Below are 15,533 nucleotides of genomic sequence, written 5' to 3'. Positions count from 1 at the left end.
AAGACGCCCAATTTCCTTTCTCACCACCTCATTTCGGATTCCGAAAAAAAAAGGAGGATGCGACAGTTGTCACTGAGGAGAGTGGGAGTGGTGGTGGGTCAGCGAAATTGCATGCACCGCCACGGATTCAACGCAACCCGGAACATCTGCTTTTGAACCTTAGAATTCCTCGAAAGGCTCCCTCCCCGCGGTAATGACTCCAAATGACAGACAGAGACCGCAGACGAAGAAATCCCCTCCCCATTCAGCGCCGCCTGCACCGAGTCCTATCTGCGCAAACAAGAAGGAACGTGCATTCGTAATACACTGCAAAAGAATCGAAGAAAGCTCAACCTGAAAGGCATTCGAAAGAAAGAAAGAAAAAAAGAGGAAACAGAACCGGCTCCGACCGCCACCGAGCGGCTGATGGGAAAATAATACGACGTAATTAGGGGACGTAATGACACTGCGGGGCGCCAGCCAATCGGGGTCCTTCAACGGGCCGGTAGAGAGAGGTGGACCTGCTTTAGTGGAGGCCAGTGTGACCAGTCTGGCCTGTTGGAGTTAGGTGGCCGACCGCGCGTGTTTTTCCTCGTCGACCAAGGAATCGGTTCTCTCTCAATGGTCTAAAAAGAGCCGAAAATGCTGTGTTTGTTCGATGGCGGCGCATGGTCTCGGCTGCTACTGTCGGCGTCCTTGCTCTGCTGGGTTGTAGTGAGAGGTAAGTTCTGTTTCAATTTGGCCGGGGTCACAGTTTCAGGTTTACGTGAATTTGTTACGTGGTCGGGCTGGCACTCAGCAGACTTGGCACGGTCTATATCATAGAGCATGCAGTTTGTTTCATGAACTCAAATTGACATCAGGACTTTGACTGGAAGGTTCGAACCGTGACATGTTGTAGAAACGATGAAAGCTGGAAGTCACTGAAAAGGTTAGCCAGCTGTAGGGCTCGACTTCATCGTTAATTTCTTAGGCACTTGAGGCTTTTGTATGTATTTGTCCTTTCTATGTGTTCCAGCCTTAGAACATCAGTTTCTCTCATGTTGTACAAGTTATCTTGCCGCGCGCGTGGAAAATATTCTCGCGTTTTTACACATAACAGACATACATAACAACATTTAAAATTATTATTAACATTTAACAGTTAACAGTATTACATAAAAGAAGACAAATAAGGTTACAGGGAAGTCTATTTCGTGAAAGCGTCGTGTATGCCACTTCAGATCATTCAGGGTTTGCGTGTCGTTACGACTGTTACTTGAAGAAAATTCCTGATCACGTGCTAAAATTCCCGGCGTATTATAGGGTGCTTAACGTCCCTTCAGTAGACAATGTCGGACGTGTCATGTCAATCCGGATATTGACCACGGTGTTTTTTATTCTGTATGCGTGCGTGTGTGCTGGGGGAGATCAGAGGTGGGGGGCATGCGAAGGAAAGGGCATCTATCGTATAGTCTATGTGGTCTGGCCGTGTCAGTTGCCTCAATTAATTGAATGTTTTCTTTTAAAATGGATAAAATACCCCAGTGCGAAGGCAAAACAATGGGACGAGACGAACACAGACAAAGGGACGACGCACAGCCAAATTACCAACCAAAAATACCAACCCGCCCAAATTTTAACCTTATTTAATTGAATGTAATGCATTCATTCCACTTCAGATTCTGCCGTGATGTCCATCCGCTGATTTTTAAACGCAAACGTCTGCGCATTCCACAAAAACTTATGGCCGCGAACGAAATAAATAAACACGTAATACGAGCCTCACATCACAACAGTTTTTCTATATCACAGTGAATCAATCAATGTGCGTAATACGAAAGCCATAAGTGTTTGTCCATTGCAATTTTGTTCATGGAATACGCAAATAAACCTTGTACAGCAGGACTTCCCAAATTGTGGGTCAGGGTCGCGAAGCCAGTTCCCGAATTTTTGGTCAGTGTCGTCAGGGAAATACACGCCCTTCTGTACTAAAGTCATGAGGATCTTCCTTCTCTTTGCCACGGCATACTTGCGCCAACCTGGCTCCTCAGTGGTGGCGTCGATGAAGAGCAAAGTAATACAGGTCACAGCTCAACATCGCGCCGGAATTGCGAGTTGATCGTCCCTTGTTTTCACAAGCTGTGCTGTAAAACAAAAAAACAAGCTCGCTTTGGCCATTACCTAGGTACAGCCAATACAGCCGGCGTGCCTTTAATTTTCTGCGTGCGGTGCTAGCCCAGCTGATTAACTATATTCACTGCTACAGGAAGTGTCATCCTGAGTTTGGTGTATTACACGTTCAGGCACTGAAGTCGAACAGCTTGTTTGATCGCGATGCCATAATTTATATTTTTAATGGGTCGCGGGGCAGCAGAGTTTAGGAAGCACCCTTGTACAGCGACACAAATGCTAGAATACGCAGAAGTGAAAAAAAAAAGAAAGAAAACGGATCCAGGCGGCGTAGACAGTGCCCAGCACACTTTATTGACACGCGTTCTTTCTAAAATTATACTTAACCTTTGTTAAGTGTTTTGTGGCGCAAATTCATGCCTATCGCTAAACGTATTTCCTTGGACTGAGCTCTAAGCTTGGGGTCCAGGTTCCACACAAAACAGAAACAACGAAAAGTCGTATCAAATAATTCATCCTCGCTGATCTCTACACTCCAAAAAACAGAAGTTCACAGCACAACACGTTCTGCGCCAACCATTGCCACGAATGCCAAGGTTATCGCATCTGATTCAAGTAGGGCGCACACCTTTTTGTGTCAATTTAGATATATGAAGACGATAAAGCCGTACGCCCTAAATCAGAATCGATAACATGGCATAAAATCGCCATCGTAAAAATGGCGTACGCCCCCCGTTTTCATGAAATCAAGGGAGAGAACGTTGTCATTCGTGATGATAGTTGGCTAAGAGCGTGCTATGGTGAATTCATGAACTTCTTGATCCAGAGTGTCGATATTTCCATATATTATTTCTCATAAAATTTGCCACATTTTGTATATTTTGGAACTTGTAGATTCGTGTTTTTGTTCATGATACCCGCGTATCTTAATGAGCTTCGTGCTGTTTGCACCGACTTTTTGCGTTCCAAAATTAGTTTTAGAACTACATGGATAGCATTGTTTATGAAACTTGCATCATTCGATAAGGCATTCATTTGGCTAGATTTTCCGTTATAGCAACATATTTTAAAGTGATACTGTAAGCCAGATAAAAATATGTTTGCCAAACCACCCAAAAACCCATTTTTGTGGCGGTAAAGAAAAGGTTAAAAAGTAAAAGAAAAGAAAGGAAACCGGGCACAGAAAGAAAATCATACATATATAGCACTTGAAAATGAACAACACAGGGCAAGGTCACGTGGACGATTGTTTCACTGAAGTAAACAACAGCTTTATTTTAGATGATGAATGGGGAGTTGCATCATTGAGGTGTTGTTATGACAGTCTACGATATTTTTTTTTAAAGAACAGACGTTCAAAATTTTTAATGTTTAATTTTGAACGTATGGTCAGGGCAGTCAGAAATAAAATTAGGTGCTACTTAGGTAATAGTTATCAGGAACGCAGATCATGTTTTTGCCAGAATCAAATCGCAGCATAGTTTTTAAGCACGAGAACCGTATAGGGGGCGAATAATTCTTTGTAACATATAATAATAATAATAATAATAATTGGGTGTACATTGACACTTAAGGTGAGTCCGCTCACATTTGTGTCTTTGTAACAAATCTTGCAGCTTGATTTAGCCTCATCTCCCTAATTAAGGAATTAGACCAATCTCAAAATCCTATACCGCACACGAATATTCTAATATTGGTATAGAATATGCAATTCAATAACGGTCTTTTTTTTCATGTCTCTGGGGGAGCTCTCTTAAAATATGCTTTCATGGTTCATTGGATAATACGTAATATGCGCTTTATGCACTTCCTTGCTTTTATTTTGTCTTCTTTTTCATAAATATAACCGATTCATTTTTTGTTTGTGGTGCTTATTTCGAAAGGCGTTCCCGTAGGGCGAGGCATGCAAGGTAATTTTTATCCCGCGAAACAAGGTCGATTCTAGCAGAACACACACACACAAAGGAGAAAAAAAAGGTAACGTGTCTTCTGAGTACGTAATAAGCTGAGTGAATCCGCCTCATTGCACGGTTATAAAATGAATAAAAGCAAAAGCGGCCTAGAAAGCTTTCACAAGCTTTACACTCAAAGATATGGAGCAACCAAATCGTAGGTCGTTTCACCAAGTGTGGCCTCCTCTCTCTCGTCCTGACATGTACAGCTCCAGTCAACCTTAATAATAACACTGGAAATAATATGGTCTCGTTCCCAAGCGCGATTAGAGCAACCCTTCGGGCCATGAGGAAAGTTTAATTGAACAAAATTATTATGTTAGTTTAACGCAAGGATTTTGTTCACTTAACATTCCCCCAGTGCCCCAAGGACAGACATGTACAAGATACTCAAAAATGTATTTAAGATAAGATAATAATACTAACGTTAGAATGTAACTAAGATAGAGCATAAATACATGAAAATTAAGATGTAATGAAGTCATGAAGTAATTAAGATAGAGTACAAAATAATTGAAAAAGTATTTGAAATACAATTAAGATACTATTTATCCTTGAACGCAAAAAGTCACCGGTCACTGGTCAATGCGGCAAGTCGCCGCTATGTCACATGAATCACCTGAACTCCGCGCACTACGCTAGCCGCCGCTGTGTGATAGGAGCCATCTAAACGCAAGTCCCAAAAAGATGACAAAGTGATACCACATAACTCCGCTAAGTGATAAGTGACCCAGAACAAAGCACACTTCTAGCAGGTCCCTGCTCGGCGTGGTCAGAATTCGGCGTCACCGCGTCAGGGCACACATAATAGAACCTTCACTGGCCAAGGATTAGTACACACGGGGCAAGATCTCTAAATGGAGACTTCCAAGAAGGGCCAATGTCCGGGTCTAGAGTCACTATCCGAATCAAGTCCGAGGGACCCAGCAAATTTCCACTGAACAAGCAAGATAATAAAAACTTAAAACTTCAGACTGGGCCTGTTGGTAAGGCATGGCAGAATAAAAGCGCTAAAAACACGAGGACAACGGACACACAGTTAGCGCACTAACAATAGCGCACAACAATTGTTAGCGCGCTAACTGTGTGTCCGTTGTCCTCGTGTTTTTAGCGCTTTTATTCTGCCAAGATAATAAAAAGACGAGACACAGAAAGTTTGGGAGGGAGATATGTAAATACGCAAAATATGTAATTAGAGTATTGAGTAGAAAATACCATAAAATGTATTGTAAATAGAGTACAAATACACAAAACAAAAAGTATTGAGTAGAGTGCAAAAATACCGCAAATTGTATTTAGAATACAGTATTTTAAATACAACACTCCAAATACGTACAAGTCTGCCCAAGCGAGTCTGCTCAGGCGAGGAACCGTGCGTCCTGGGCCGGCTTCACGGGGAACAGCGCTGCCATTCGTCTTAAAGCGTCCGAAGAAAACCCAGGCAAAACACTCAGACAGCACCAGCCGGCGTCCGGATTTGAAACCGGTCACCTCCCATGCAGTCTCGGTGTGGAATGCCATGCCACTAGGCCACGAGAGCTGGTTCTTAACGGGAGATCAAGGTTCTGTGCCTACTCTAAGTTACGCGTGGATGCCGCGCCCTTTAGTTATTGAGACAAACAAGAAAAAAACAATGGCAATACGTGGCTTCGGCTATACAGTGGGGTAAGAATGAGCTCCATGGCGGACGTCGCACTGGTTTCCTGCGGGGACAACTGTAAGATACTACTAACATATCGGATACGACTGTAAATGAAAAATCGGACAATCGTAGAATGCAATGGGCTACTTTATATCCTTTTCTCATATATTTAAAAAAAAATCTAGAATCGGTGGTTTTGTAGCTTCACACCACAGAAACTGCGGGTTATCGACAATGAGGTCACGACAGCCAAAGCGCTGGACATAGAATTCAGTTATAAATAATTGGTATCCGTTATTATTTATTTATTTTTATTTATTTAGCTCGCTGACTTTTCGTCAACTGCCGTCTTTCGGATCATTGCTTGGGCGTCGGTGAGGATAAACTGCTGCCAGTTTAGTTGAAAATATTGCTAATGGCGACTCAGTGAACAACGTACAGATGAACAAGCGTCTTTTTGTGAAAATAAGTGTTACAGAGAGGCGTACTGCTCCCACTCTTAAAAATGAACTTCACCGCATATCACGCTCCTAGCCAACCATCATCTCGAATGATATCGTGGTCTGCCCTGATTTGTCGAAAACAGGAGGCGTACACCTCTTCTGTGACACTTATGCTGTTCATAATTGTCACAGAAAAGGCGTACGCCTCCCGTTTTCAACAAATCAGGGCAGATAACGATATCATTCGAGATAATGGTTGGCTAGGAGCGTGCTATGCGGTGAAATTCATTTTTAAGAGTGCCGTTTTGAACAAATCAGGACGCAGAACGATGTCATTCGGGATGCTGAATGCTACGAGAGTGCTATGCGGTGAAGACCTCTTTTAAAAGTGTAGGGGACAATACGAAAGGCAGCAACTAATACCCTAGTCAGACGGCAGACTTTATGACAATTATATACTGCGTAATTGTCACAAAAACGCGTACGTCAACCGTTTTCACCAAATCAGGGGAGAGAACGACGTCAATCGAGGTGATGGTTTGGGTTACCGGTGAAGCTACACTCTTAGAAATGAACTTCACCGCATGGCACGGTCCTACCGAACCATCATCTCGAGTGATATCGTTATCTACCCTGATTTCTTGAAAGCGGGAGGCGTACGCCTTTTTGTGAGACTTCCCAAGCAGCACAATGTACTGAAAGTCGAGTGCAATAGAGGTGGACGGGTATGTGGAAGGGCTTGAACAGACTTGTGAAACTGAAGAACATTGATAAAACAGATACCGGCCACCCCTATTGCACTCGATTTTTAGTACATTGTGCTGCTTGGGTTATGCTGTTCATAATTGTCACAAAAGAGGCGTACGCCTCCCGTTTTCAGCAAATCAGGACAAATAACGATATCATTCGAGATGATAGTTCGCTAGGAGAGTGCTATGCAGTGAAGTAAGTTCTTTAATAATTGGGTGTTTACGTCGCGAGACAACTGAGATCATGAGCGACGCCACAGCGGTCGGTCTGTGGATCGCTTTTGCCCACCTGAGGGTTCTTTAACGTGCGACGAAAACTCACCACACGGCACCCCGTATTTAACGTCCCTCGCGGCCGGAAGACGGCGTGTCTAAGCAACTTGTACCCTGCCACCAAGTTGCTGGCGTCCTCGGCCGGGTTCGAACCCCGCGATCTCGGGATCAGAAAGCGAACACGCTACCGACTGAGCTACCGAGGCGGGAAGTAAGTTCATTTTTAAGAGTGTACGGCCGTTCCGTTTACGGCCTTCAGTTTGCCGTCTGACTAGGGTATAAGCTTGCGTAGGTCCAGTTCGAAGAATATGATACCATCAACGCTTACTGGAATGTAGGCCTGTTGGTGGGATTACGGCGGAAACGAGCTCCGTTATCAATATATCTGCTGCAAAACTCGATTATGCATATTCCTATAGGATGATGTCACCATTACCCTGTGGACAAACCGCCATCTGACACTCAGCCACCTAATTTTGTACTTGATCTGCTTTTTTCGGCCTGCAAAGAAGAAGAAGAAATCGATTCATATTTTAAATTTCAGATACGCTATCGGAGGTCGAATCAATCGGTGACTCGCTCGCCCGTTCTCTATCACTTGGTGTTTCTCGAAAGGTATTGGTAAAGGTATCTCCCGGTAATTCGGGCGTTTCCCATTCTTCGTTGCGGTGCGCTCCTGAAAAAGAAATTCACTGCATAACACACTGAAGGTATACCACTACAGAGAATCGTACCCTTATCAAAGTTGGTTTGTTGAACGTGGAAGGCGTACGCCTTTGTGCGACACTTACGCAGTTTATGTTAATTACAACAAAAAGGCGTACGTCCGCGCTTTCCACAAATCAACACTTATGAAGGTATCATTTTATGTATCATTCAATGGTTGGCCTTCAGCGTGCTATGTGGTGAAGTTCTGTTGTGTTCCCTTAGAAGCCGGCCCAGGACGCACATTCCCACAATACGTCAGTGGTGACGTTGCACAGCACTGTGAGGCCGACAACGGCGAGCCCTCCCACCAGCACCACCAACCGCATTTTTAACAGTCTACACTCTTAAAAATGAACTTCACCGCGTAGCACGCTCCTAGCCAACCATAATCTCGAATGATATCGTTATCTGCCCTGATTTGCTGAAAACGGGAGGCGTACGCCTTTTTTGTGACAATTATGAACAGCATAAGTGTCACAAAAAAGGCGTACGCCTCCCCTTTTCAACAAATACGGGCAGATAACGATATCATTCGAGATTATGGTTGGCTAGGAGCGTGCTATGCGGTGAAGTTCATTTTTAAGGGTGCAAAAGGAGCCCCTTCCGACAGAATAGTTCAAAGAACGGCGGTATCCCGCACGAAGAAATCGCTAATGAAATCTCGCACTCACAAGCCCGCGTAATCTCTATATTTTCACGCGTAAACAGTATAGACTGCCGGTTATTCCAAAACCAGTGACATTTAATAAGGGCCGAAACGGTAAGTCAGTTGTCATTCCAGACATGTTGGATGTTCCACTCCGCCTAAACCCCACACAGAAAGAAGACGGCGGTAAACTAATATGGCCTTCAAAGAGATTCAAAAGCTACCCCCCAATAGCCCCGTCAGTAAATCAACAGGTCCGAGAAGGAACGCAGAATAAATCAGAGGAAGGCGGATTAAGGAGGGCGATAGTTGACATAGGCCAGACGTAAAGACTCGTCAACGCAGGCTTAGGGGCCACTCACTCAATACGTAAAAAAATAAACGTATTCTCGTGAGTGTACAAAGCTACCTGATGGAACCGTTGTGTGGGATGCATTTTTTAGCGAGGGAAATAGTTTGTTTTTGCGCTCGAACACGCGAGATGCTACGTTGTAATCGATCGTTCCAATTCCGAATGAGCCAGCGTAGAAGAATTTAAAACAGGGTTCTCTCACTCCTGTTCTTGTTTGTTGTTGTTGGTGTGGGACGAGTGTAAAGACGGGGTTTCGCACGGAAATATGCTCACAAAACCGGTTCGTGATGACGGCACGCTTTGGGTACATGAACGTTTGGCCTGTGCGGTGCTGGTTGTGTGTACAGGTTACTACCGTAATCAGTTCACTTGTGTTCCAGTGTTCCCATAATCTCATCACGATCGTTTCAGCGAACCTTATGAATAATTTGACACCACAGAATTCTTCCGGGAAAACACCTTCGGGCGCCGGATGTGCTGTCTTGTTGTTTTCCGGGTGTTCTGAGGTTGCTCGCGAATAGCACACCGCCAGCAACACGCCTTCTTTTTTAGATATCTTTCTGCGGATAAGCAAGTGAATTGCAAAAAATAAACAAATCAAAGGATAACAGCTGGTGAAAAATTCGGGAATGAGGCCTAACGTGTGTGTATATGTTACCGACAAAGTGCTAAATCCGGCATTCTATAGAACGTCGGGGTATTTTATAAAATGCCCGAAATCGGCCGGCAAAGTACGAAATGAAATGCATTTCATATATTGCCTAGGCATTCTATAGAATGCGTACCCCGTAGCACGCAAAGTAGAAAAGTGTTTGTTTGTTTTGTGAAACGAACGACTAATTTGAGATACAATTCTGGACTACTAATTACTTCATTATTAATTAATGAACCTTTTCGTTTGATGTTTTCGCGAAAATGCCGAGAGAGCAGCACTTCTCGAGCGCGAAAAGAGTCAAAGGGCGTTCGCGTCGGAAGCTGATCCGTTGGCCCAGAGAGACCCTGGATAAGCCGAAGCGATGCCGTTCCTGCGCTCGTGATGTGCGTATTTTCGGTTTCGGCTCATTTGCAAAGCTTGGCAATTTGTATCTCAAAAGTACGTGTTCGTCTCAGGATGTCTAACAAAGAGGATGGATTTAAATAATGACGGGCTCCAATTCTGCTGTCTCTGCATATTCGCGAAAACATCAATGGCCTGGCCGCGTGACGCGCCTGCAAAAATGGCATTAGTGCTGCTCGCACAACCTAGAAAAAATCTATTCATTCTATAGAACGTCGGGGTATTTTATAAAATGCCCGAAATCGGCCGGCAAAGTACGAAATGAAATGCATTTCATATATTGCCTAGGCATTCTATAGAATGCGTACCCCGTAGCACGCAAAGTAGAAAAGTGTTTGTTTTTATCGTGGCATGTCGCGTGTTTACGCAAAAAGGAAATAGAGACCAAAACTAACCAAGTAGGTTATGACGGCTGAACAGTCTACTTGGACACAATCTAATCGTGTGTTTATGCAAAAAAACAAAAACATAAAATAGAGACCAAAAACCCACCAGAAATAACAATTTATTTAGAATGACATAAAAGAGATTTCATTCGCTAACAAGTGTTCACTGCCGCGAAGAAACAACTTTCTCATACTTTGTCCGAAGTGGGTATGGTATGGCAATGTACAGAATGCCTATAGGCAGAGTGTGAAAGAAGTTTACCGGCATAACTATCGGCCAAAGGCCGAGTTCACTGGTTAGTGTACCGCACTATGAATTACATGGTCACAACAGAGTGGCTCCAACGCACACCTCTGAATAAATGTCACAAGCGCTGACAAGGCAGCACCCGTCTTGAACATGAGAAATTGATGTTCTGAGGCTGGGGAGCACATAGAAAGGACAAATACAATCAAAGATGTGGGTTCGAGTCCTAGAGCTGGCTAACCTTTTCAGTGACTTCCATCTTGCAGCATCCCTCTTGTCAGGAGGCCAAGAGGTGGGGGGAGGGGGGTGTCTCTATTTTTTTTTTCACCTTTTTTTTGGGGGGGGGGGGGTTCTGTTTATGGGAGTAGCCGAATTTGTCGTGTGACGAATTCAACCTCTCCCTAGTATTTTTTCTTCGTCAACATCAACATCAGCGTTTATCGGGCAGCAAGATTTCATACTTTGCGAAAAACAGCTCGGTACTCTACAGAATGCCTATAGGCATTCTTTAGATTGCCTGGAATTCATACTTTGCCGGTAACACATACACAAAACGGTATTTCACAACGTGAAACATTCCCACTGGTTTATGTCTTCTACGAAAACCACCGAAAAGCGGTCCTCCAAGCGTCTGCACGGCGCCCTTCATGCTTACGTTATGGACGCTCCTGGCAGCACTCAACGTACCATCCCTCCTGATAATCAGTATGCCCTCTCCCTTTTCGACCCCCCCCTTTCCCCCCGTGTGGTGGCTGAGTGCAGTCGACGAGACTCCTCCATTATAGAGTGCATTTTCGTCTCCTTCCTCTTCCTCGATAAGATTCGGTTCGTCGTGGCATTTTTATCGTATACATTAGGGGGCACTAAGACACATTTTGTTTTGAGTGCCAGTCTATACAAGCTGGACGATTCCAAGTATCGCTGCAGCAATTTTGAGACAAGTTTAAAAATAAACAAAGAAAAGAGGATTGGTACATGACACATACTGTACGCTTTCCACCACTGTTATCACGATGGAAAAAAAAAACACAAAACTACGTACATACCGGGTGTCAAAGATCGCAGCCAATTTTTATGCTGGCTTCGCCTTTCCAAATGGTCTTCTCATGGGATGCTTTATTTGTGGGGAAGTGGTCGAAATTGCTAGAGCTCACTTCATACAAGAGGGTAAGCATTCTCCCAACACCTCCCCCCTCACCCCCCCCCCAAAAAAAGACAATAGACAAGGATTACGACGCGCCTCTTCGTCAGTCTCTCTTATATATATACCGGGTGTTATCCAGCTGAGGCAGGTGTCATCCCTCCACCCCTGGATTTTCAGACATGCCAATCCTGCTTGAAGGGCGACAAGTTGCAATCTGAAGAGGTGTAATCGATTCTATTGAGAAATATGATTGCAAGAACTATTGTACTGCATGGAACACTTGGAATGTGCTGAACACGAAGTATTTTCTGAGCTTATCCCAAGCCCAAACTCAGTGTGAGATCCTACGCATACACAAAACCTGTGAAGTGGACCTGGCCGTACAGTGCGTTTCGTTATCCTTTACAGAATTTTTTATGATAAAGCTAAAGGGCTACCTCTATGCTGTTCCCACAGATGGGTTATGCGGCCAGGCGAACATCTCGTGGGGAATAGCATGCAACTATTGGACGACCAATTACTTAAAATTCATTAGTTAACTTATAAGTTAGATGTTTTCTCCGAAACGCGAGAGAGCGAGAATTGGAGCCAGCCATTATTTAAATCCGCCCTCCTTTTTAAATGTCCTGAAACGAACGTCTAATTTGAGATACAATTCTGGACTACTAATTACTTCATTATTCATTAATTAACCTTTTCGTTTGATGTTTTCGCGAAAATGCCGAGAGAGCAGCACTTCTCGAGCGCGAAAAGAGTCAAAGGGCGTTCGCGTCGGAAGCTGATCCGTTGGCCCAGAGAGACCCTGGATAAGCCGAAGCGATGCCGTTCCTGCGCTCGTGAGGTGCGTATTTTCGGTTTCGGCTCATTTGCAAAGCTTGGCAATTTGTACCTCAAAAGTACGTGTTCGTCTCAGGATATCTAACAAAGAGGATGGACTTAAATAATGACGGGCTCCAATTCTGCTGTCTCTGCATATTCGCGAAAACATCAATGGCCTGGCCGCGTGACGCGCCTGCAGAAAATGGCATTAGTGCTGCTCGCACAACCTAGAAAAAATTTCTAGAGGATGAAAAAAAAGAAAACTATCTTCCACGAGAGTATCAGCTGTCTCAAGTAACCGCAATAACGTTCCATGTAAGTACAAATGTGAGGGGAAGCGCGCGAGGGGGGGGGGGGGGGGGCTGCCGATATTTCGAACAGAGATTGTTTGTTTTTCCTTCTGGGTCGCAATCTCTGTTCCAAACATCGGAGTCTCTCGTCCTCAGTCTCTTCCCTTAAACATTTTCCCAGAGTTCGCTGGAATTTCTACCTTTTTAATGCAAATGCGAGGCGATACGCAGATTCATCGACAGCTGCATCGGCTTAAATGCCTTCAAAGAGAGAAGAAAAACGCGGGTTAATACGAGACAAAAAGGGAGACTTTTAAGCAGAAGGAATAAGAATTTGCGCTCTTGCGGTCGATAATAAATTCAGGTGTTCGCTGCCCACACCTGGGTTTCTACAGCGCACGCTTTTTAAGTGGATACTTCGAATGACTGTTGTGGCGTCAAGTCACGTGTTACCCAGTTGGAGTGGGACATATTCTTCCGGTGCTCGTTGCACGCGATGAAAGGGTCAGGACCGACTAGAAACGTTTTGCTATAAGCAAAGCGGTGCGCACGGTAAATATTTGCCGCGCTAACAAAACAAAACAAAAGAAGTCGGGGAGCTAGGGATGTGTTTTTTCAGTGTTGTGTGTGCGTGCGCCGACGTATATAGCCTCCATTCATCCCCGCATAGGCACAGTGCGGCGTAACTCACTTTTTAGAAAATAGCTGCAATAATAGAATGGTAGATCTTCATGGCGTGAGAGTAATTCTTATCGCGATGACCTGATTTTCGCGTATTTGCGTAGGGTTCCTTAAATCTCGCGAAACATCGAGAACGAATACAGAGGTACACGTGCATAAACATTTGGCAACGGTCTATTTTCATGTAGTCTTCCAACTTGTTGTGCTACCCACGCTATTTTAGCGCACATCTGAAACAGTTCGCAACATTTTCCGACCACTGAACTTCGCTTTTTCTACCGTCGTGTTCTCGCTTGCAAAGCAGACTGCACAGTGCTCGGCCTGCACTCTTAAAGATGAACTTCACCGCATAGCACGTTCATAGCCAACCATCATCTCGAATGATATCGTTATCTGCCCTGATTTGTTGAAAACGGGAGGCGTACGCCTTTTTTGTGATACTTATGCTGTTCATAATTGTCACAAAAAGGCGTCCTCCCCCCGTTTTCAACAAATCAGAGCAGATAACGATATCATTCGAGATGATGGTTGGTTAGGAGCGTGCAATGCAGTGAAGTTCATTTCTAAGAGTGTGCTCGGCAGCTACAGGGGGCTTAATCGCTTCATCGTCGTTACCCAAGCAGCACAATGTACTGAAAGTCGAGTGCAATGGGGGTGGACGGGTAGGTGGAAGGCCTTGAACAGACCCGTGAAACTAAAGAACACTGATAAGACACATACCGTCCACCCCCATTGCACTCGACTTTCAGTACATTGTGCTGCTTGGGTACGGTCGTTACAAGCTAACGAATGGCGGGAAATTCGAAAAGGTGGGCACGTGACACATTGCGCGTGACGTGTACCACGGCCTTCACGTATCGCGCGAAGAGCGGCGTGTACGTGCTTTATCATGTGCCCACCTTTTCAAATTTCCCGCCCGCCATTTTGAATTTCCCGCCACTCCTTAGCTTGTAACGACCGTAACGACGATGAAGCGGCTACGGAGGGGAGGGGTTGAGTCAGGCTTTAAAACAGAACTTCACCACATAGCACGCTCCTAGCCGAATATCACACCTACTGATATACCGTTCTGTATGTCCGGATTTGTTGACAATGGGAGGAGACGCCTATCTGGGGCACGTTATCTATGTCCTAGCTGCGCAAGACTCAAGCGGCTGTCATTGCAGGACAGCTCATTGCTATCCTAGCCGCTTGACTGTTGTGCGTCACGACGCGGTCTGGAGAGCAGCATTTCATAAACCCTTCTCGACAGCGCCATTGTGGTTGTTTTGCGTACGGGATTCGATGGTTTTGCGTTACAACTTTGCATTGCGGCGCTCAATCAGGAGAGGTCAGTTTATGAAGAGAGAAATGTCCTTCATAGCTGTGGATAACGCAAGGTTTCATCTGCATTGGGTAATTGCCGAGGACGACATGCTGGCGCAGGTAGACATTTGTCGGGTAACACCCTACACTGTTAAATTAAATGGGAATTTTTAACATAACGGGTGTCGACGCCACTTGAGGTTCTGCAGTTTCCTCGTGTTCCCGTGGATCCTCCGCGATCGTCCGATGTTAGTTGCAGACACTATCACACAGAAGAAAAAAAAAAACACACACACACTCACACACACGTACTCACAAAATATTGAATTAGGCTAACCGCAAGCAGCGAAAAATCGATGAGGGCACTGAACATATATCTCTCATATTAACCCACACGCGCTGGGTGAAATACGTGAATCCATCGTCACGCATGCAGCTGTTGTTGTTGTTGTAAAGCACTCAAGCTGGAATGCTGGACGAGTGTAATTTTCGAGAATTTCGTTAATGTCACATTCCCGCGAAATTAAATCTCCGCGAAATAAGTGACGATTCTAGGAACGCAGCACGTGAGGCAATTAAAAATAAAGAGGGAAGCACAACACAAGCCTCACAATACCTATAGTTGCATGTTTCACTTGGTGCCCCAGTTTCAAGTGAAGCCCCTAGGAACTCCGTGGTGCGGGATCAACGTACCGCGAAATATGCCCCAAAATGTCCCTCCACCCGAACTCGCCAATTATTAACATCG

General features: G+C 44.7%; 1 protein-coding gene across 1 annotated transcript in view; it reads left to right on the top strand.

The window, feature by feature from the left end:
* The first annotated feature begins 535 nt into the window (after positions 1–535).
* Positions 536–15,533, top strand: part of LOC135399517 (uncharacterized) — a 39,483-nt gene continuing 24,485 nt past the window's right edge. The window contains exon 1 of the mRNA XM_064631266.1: positions 536–700. Within this exon, the coding sequence (XP_064487336.1) occupies positions 622–700 (79 nt within the window). The 5' untranslated portion in view covers positions 536–621. The remainder of the gene's footprint in view (positions 701–15,533) is intronic.

Source organism: Ornithodoros turicata, chromosome 7 (genome assembly GCF_037126465.1).
Source record: "Ornithodoros turicata isolate Travis chromosome 7, ASM3712646v1, whole genome shotgun sequence".
NCBI classification, from domain to species: Eukaryota; Metazoa; Arthropoda; class Arachnida; order Ixodida; family Argasidae; genus Ornithodoros; species Ornithodoros turicata.
The sequence above is the reverse complement of the archived record's forward strand: the minus strand, read 5'-3'. Positions and strand labels throughout refer to the sequence as shown.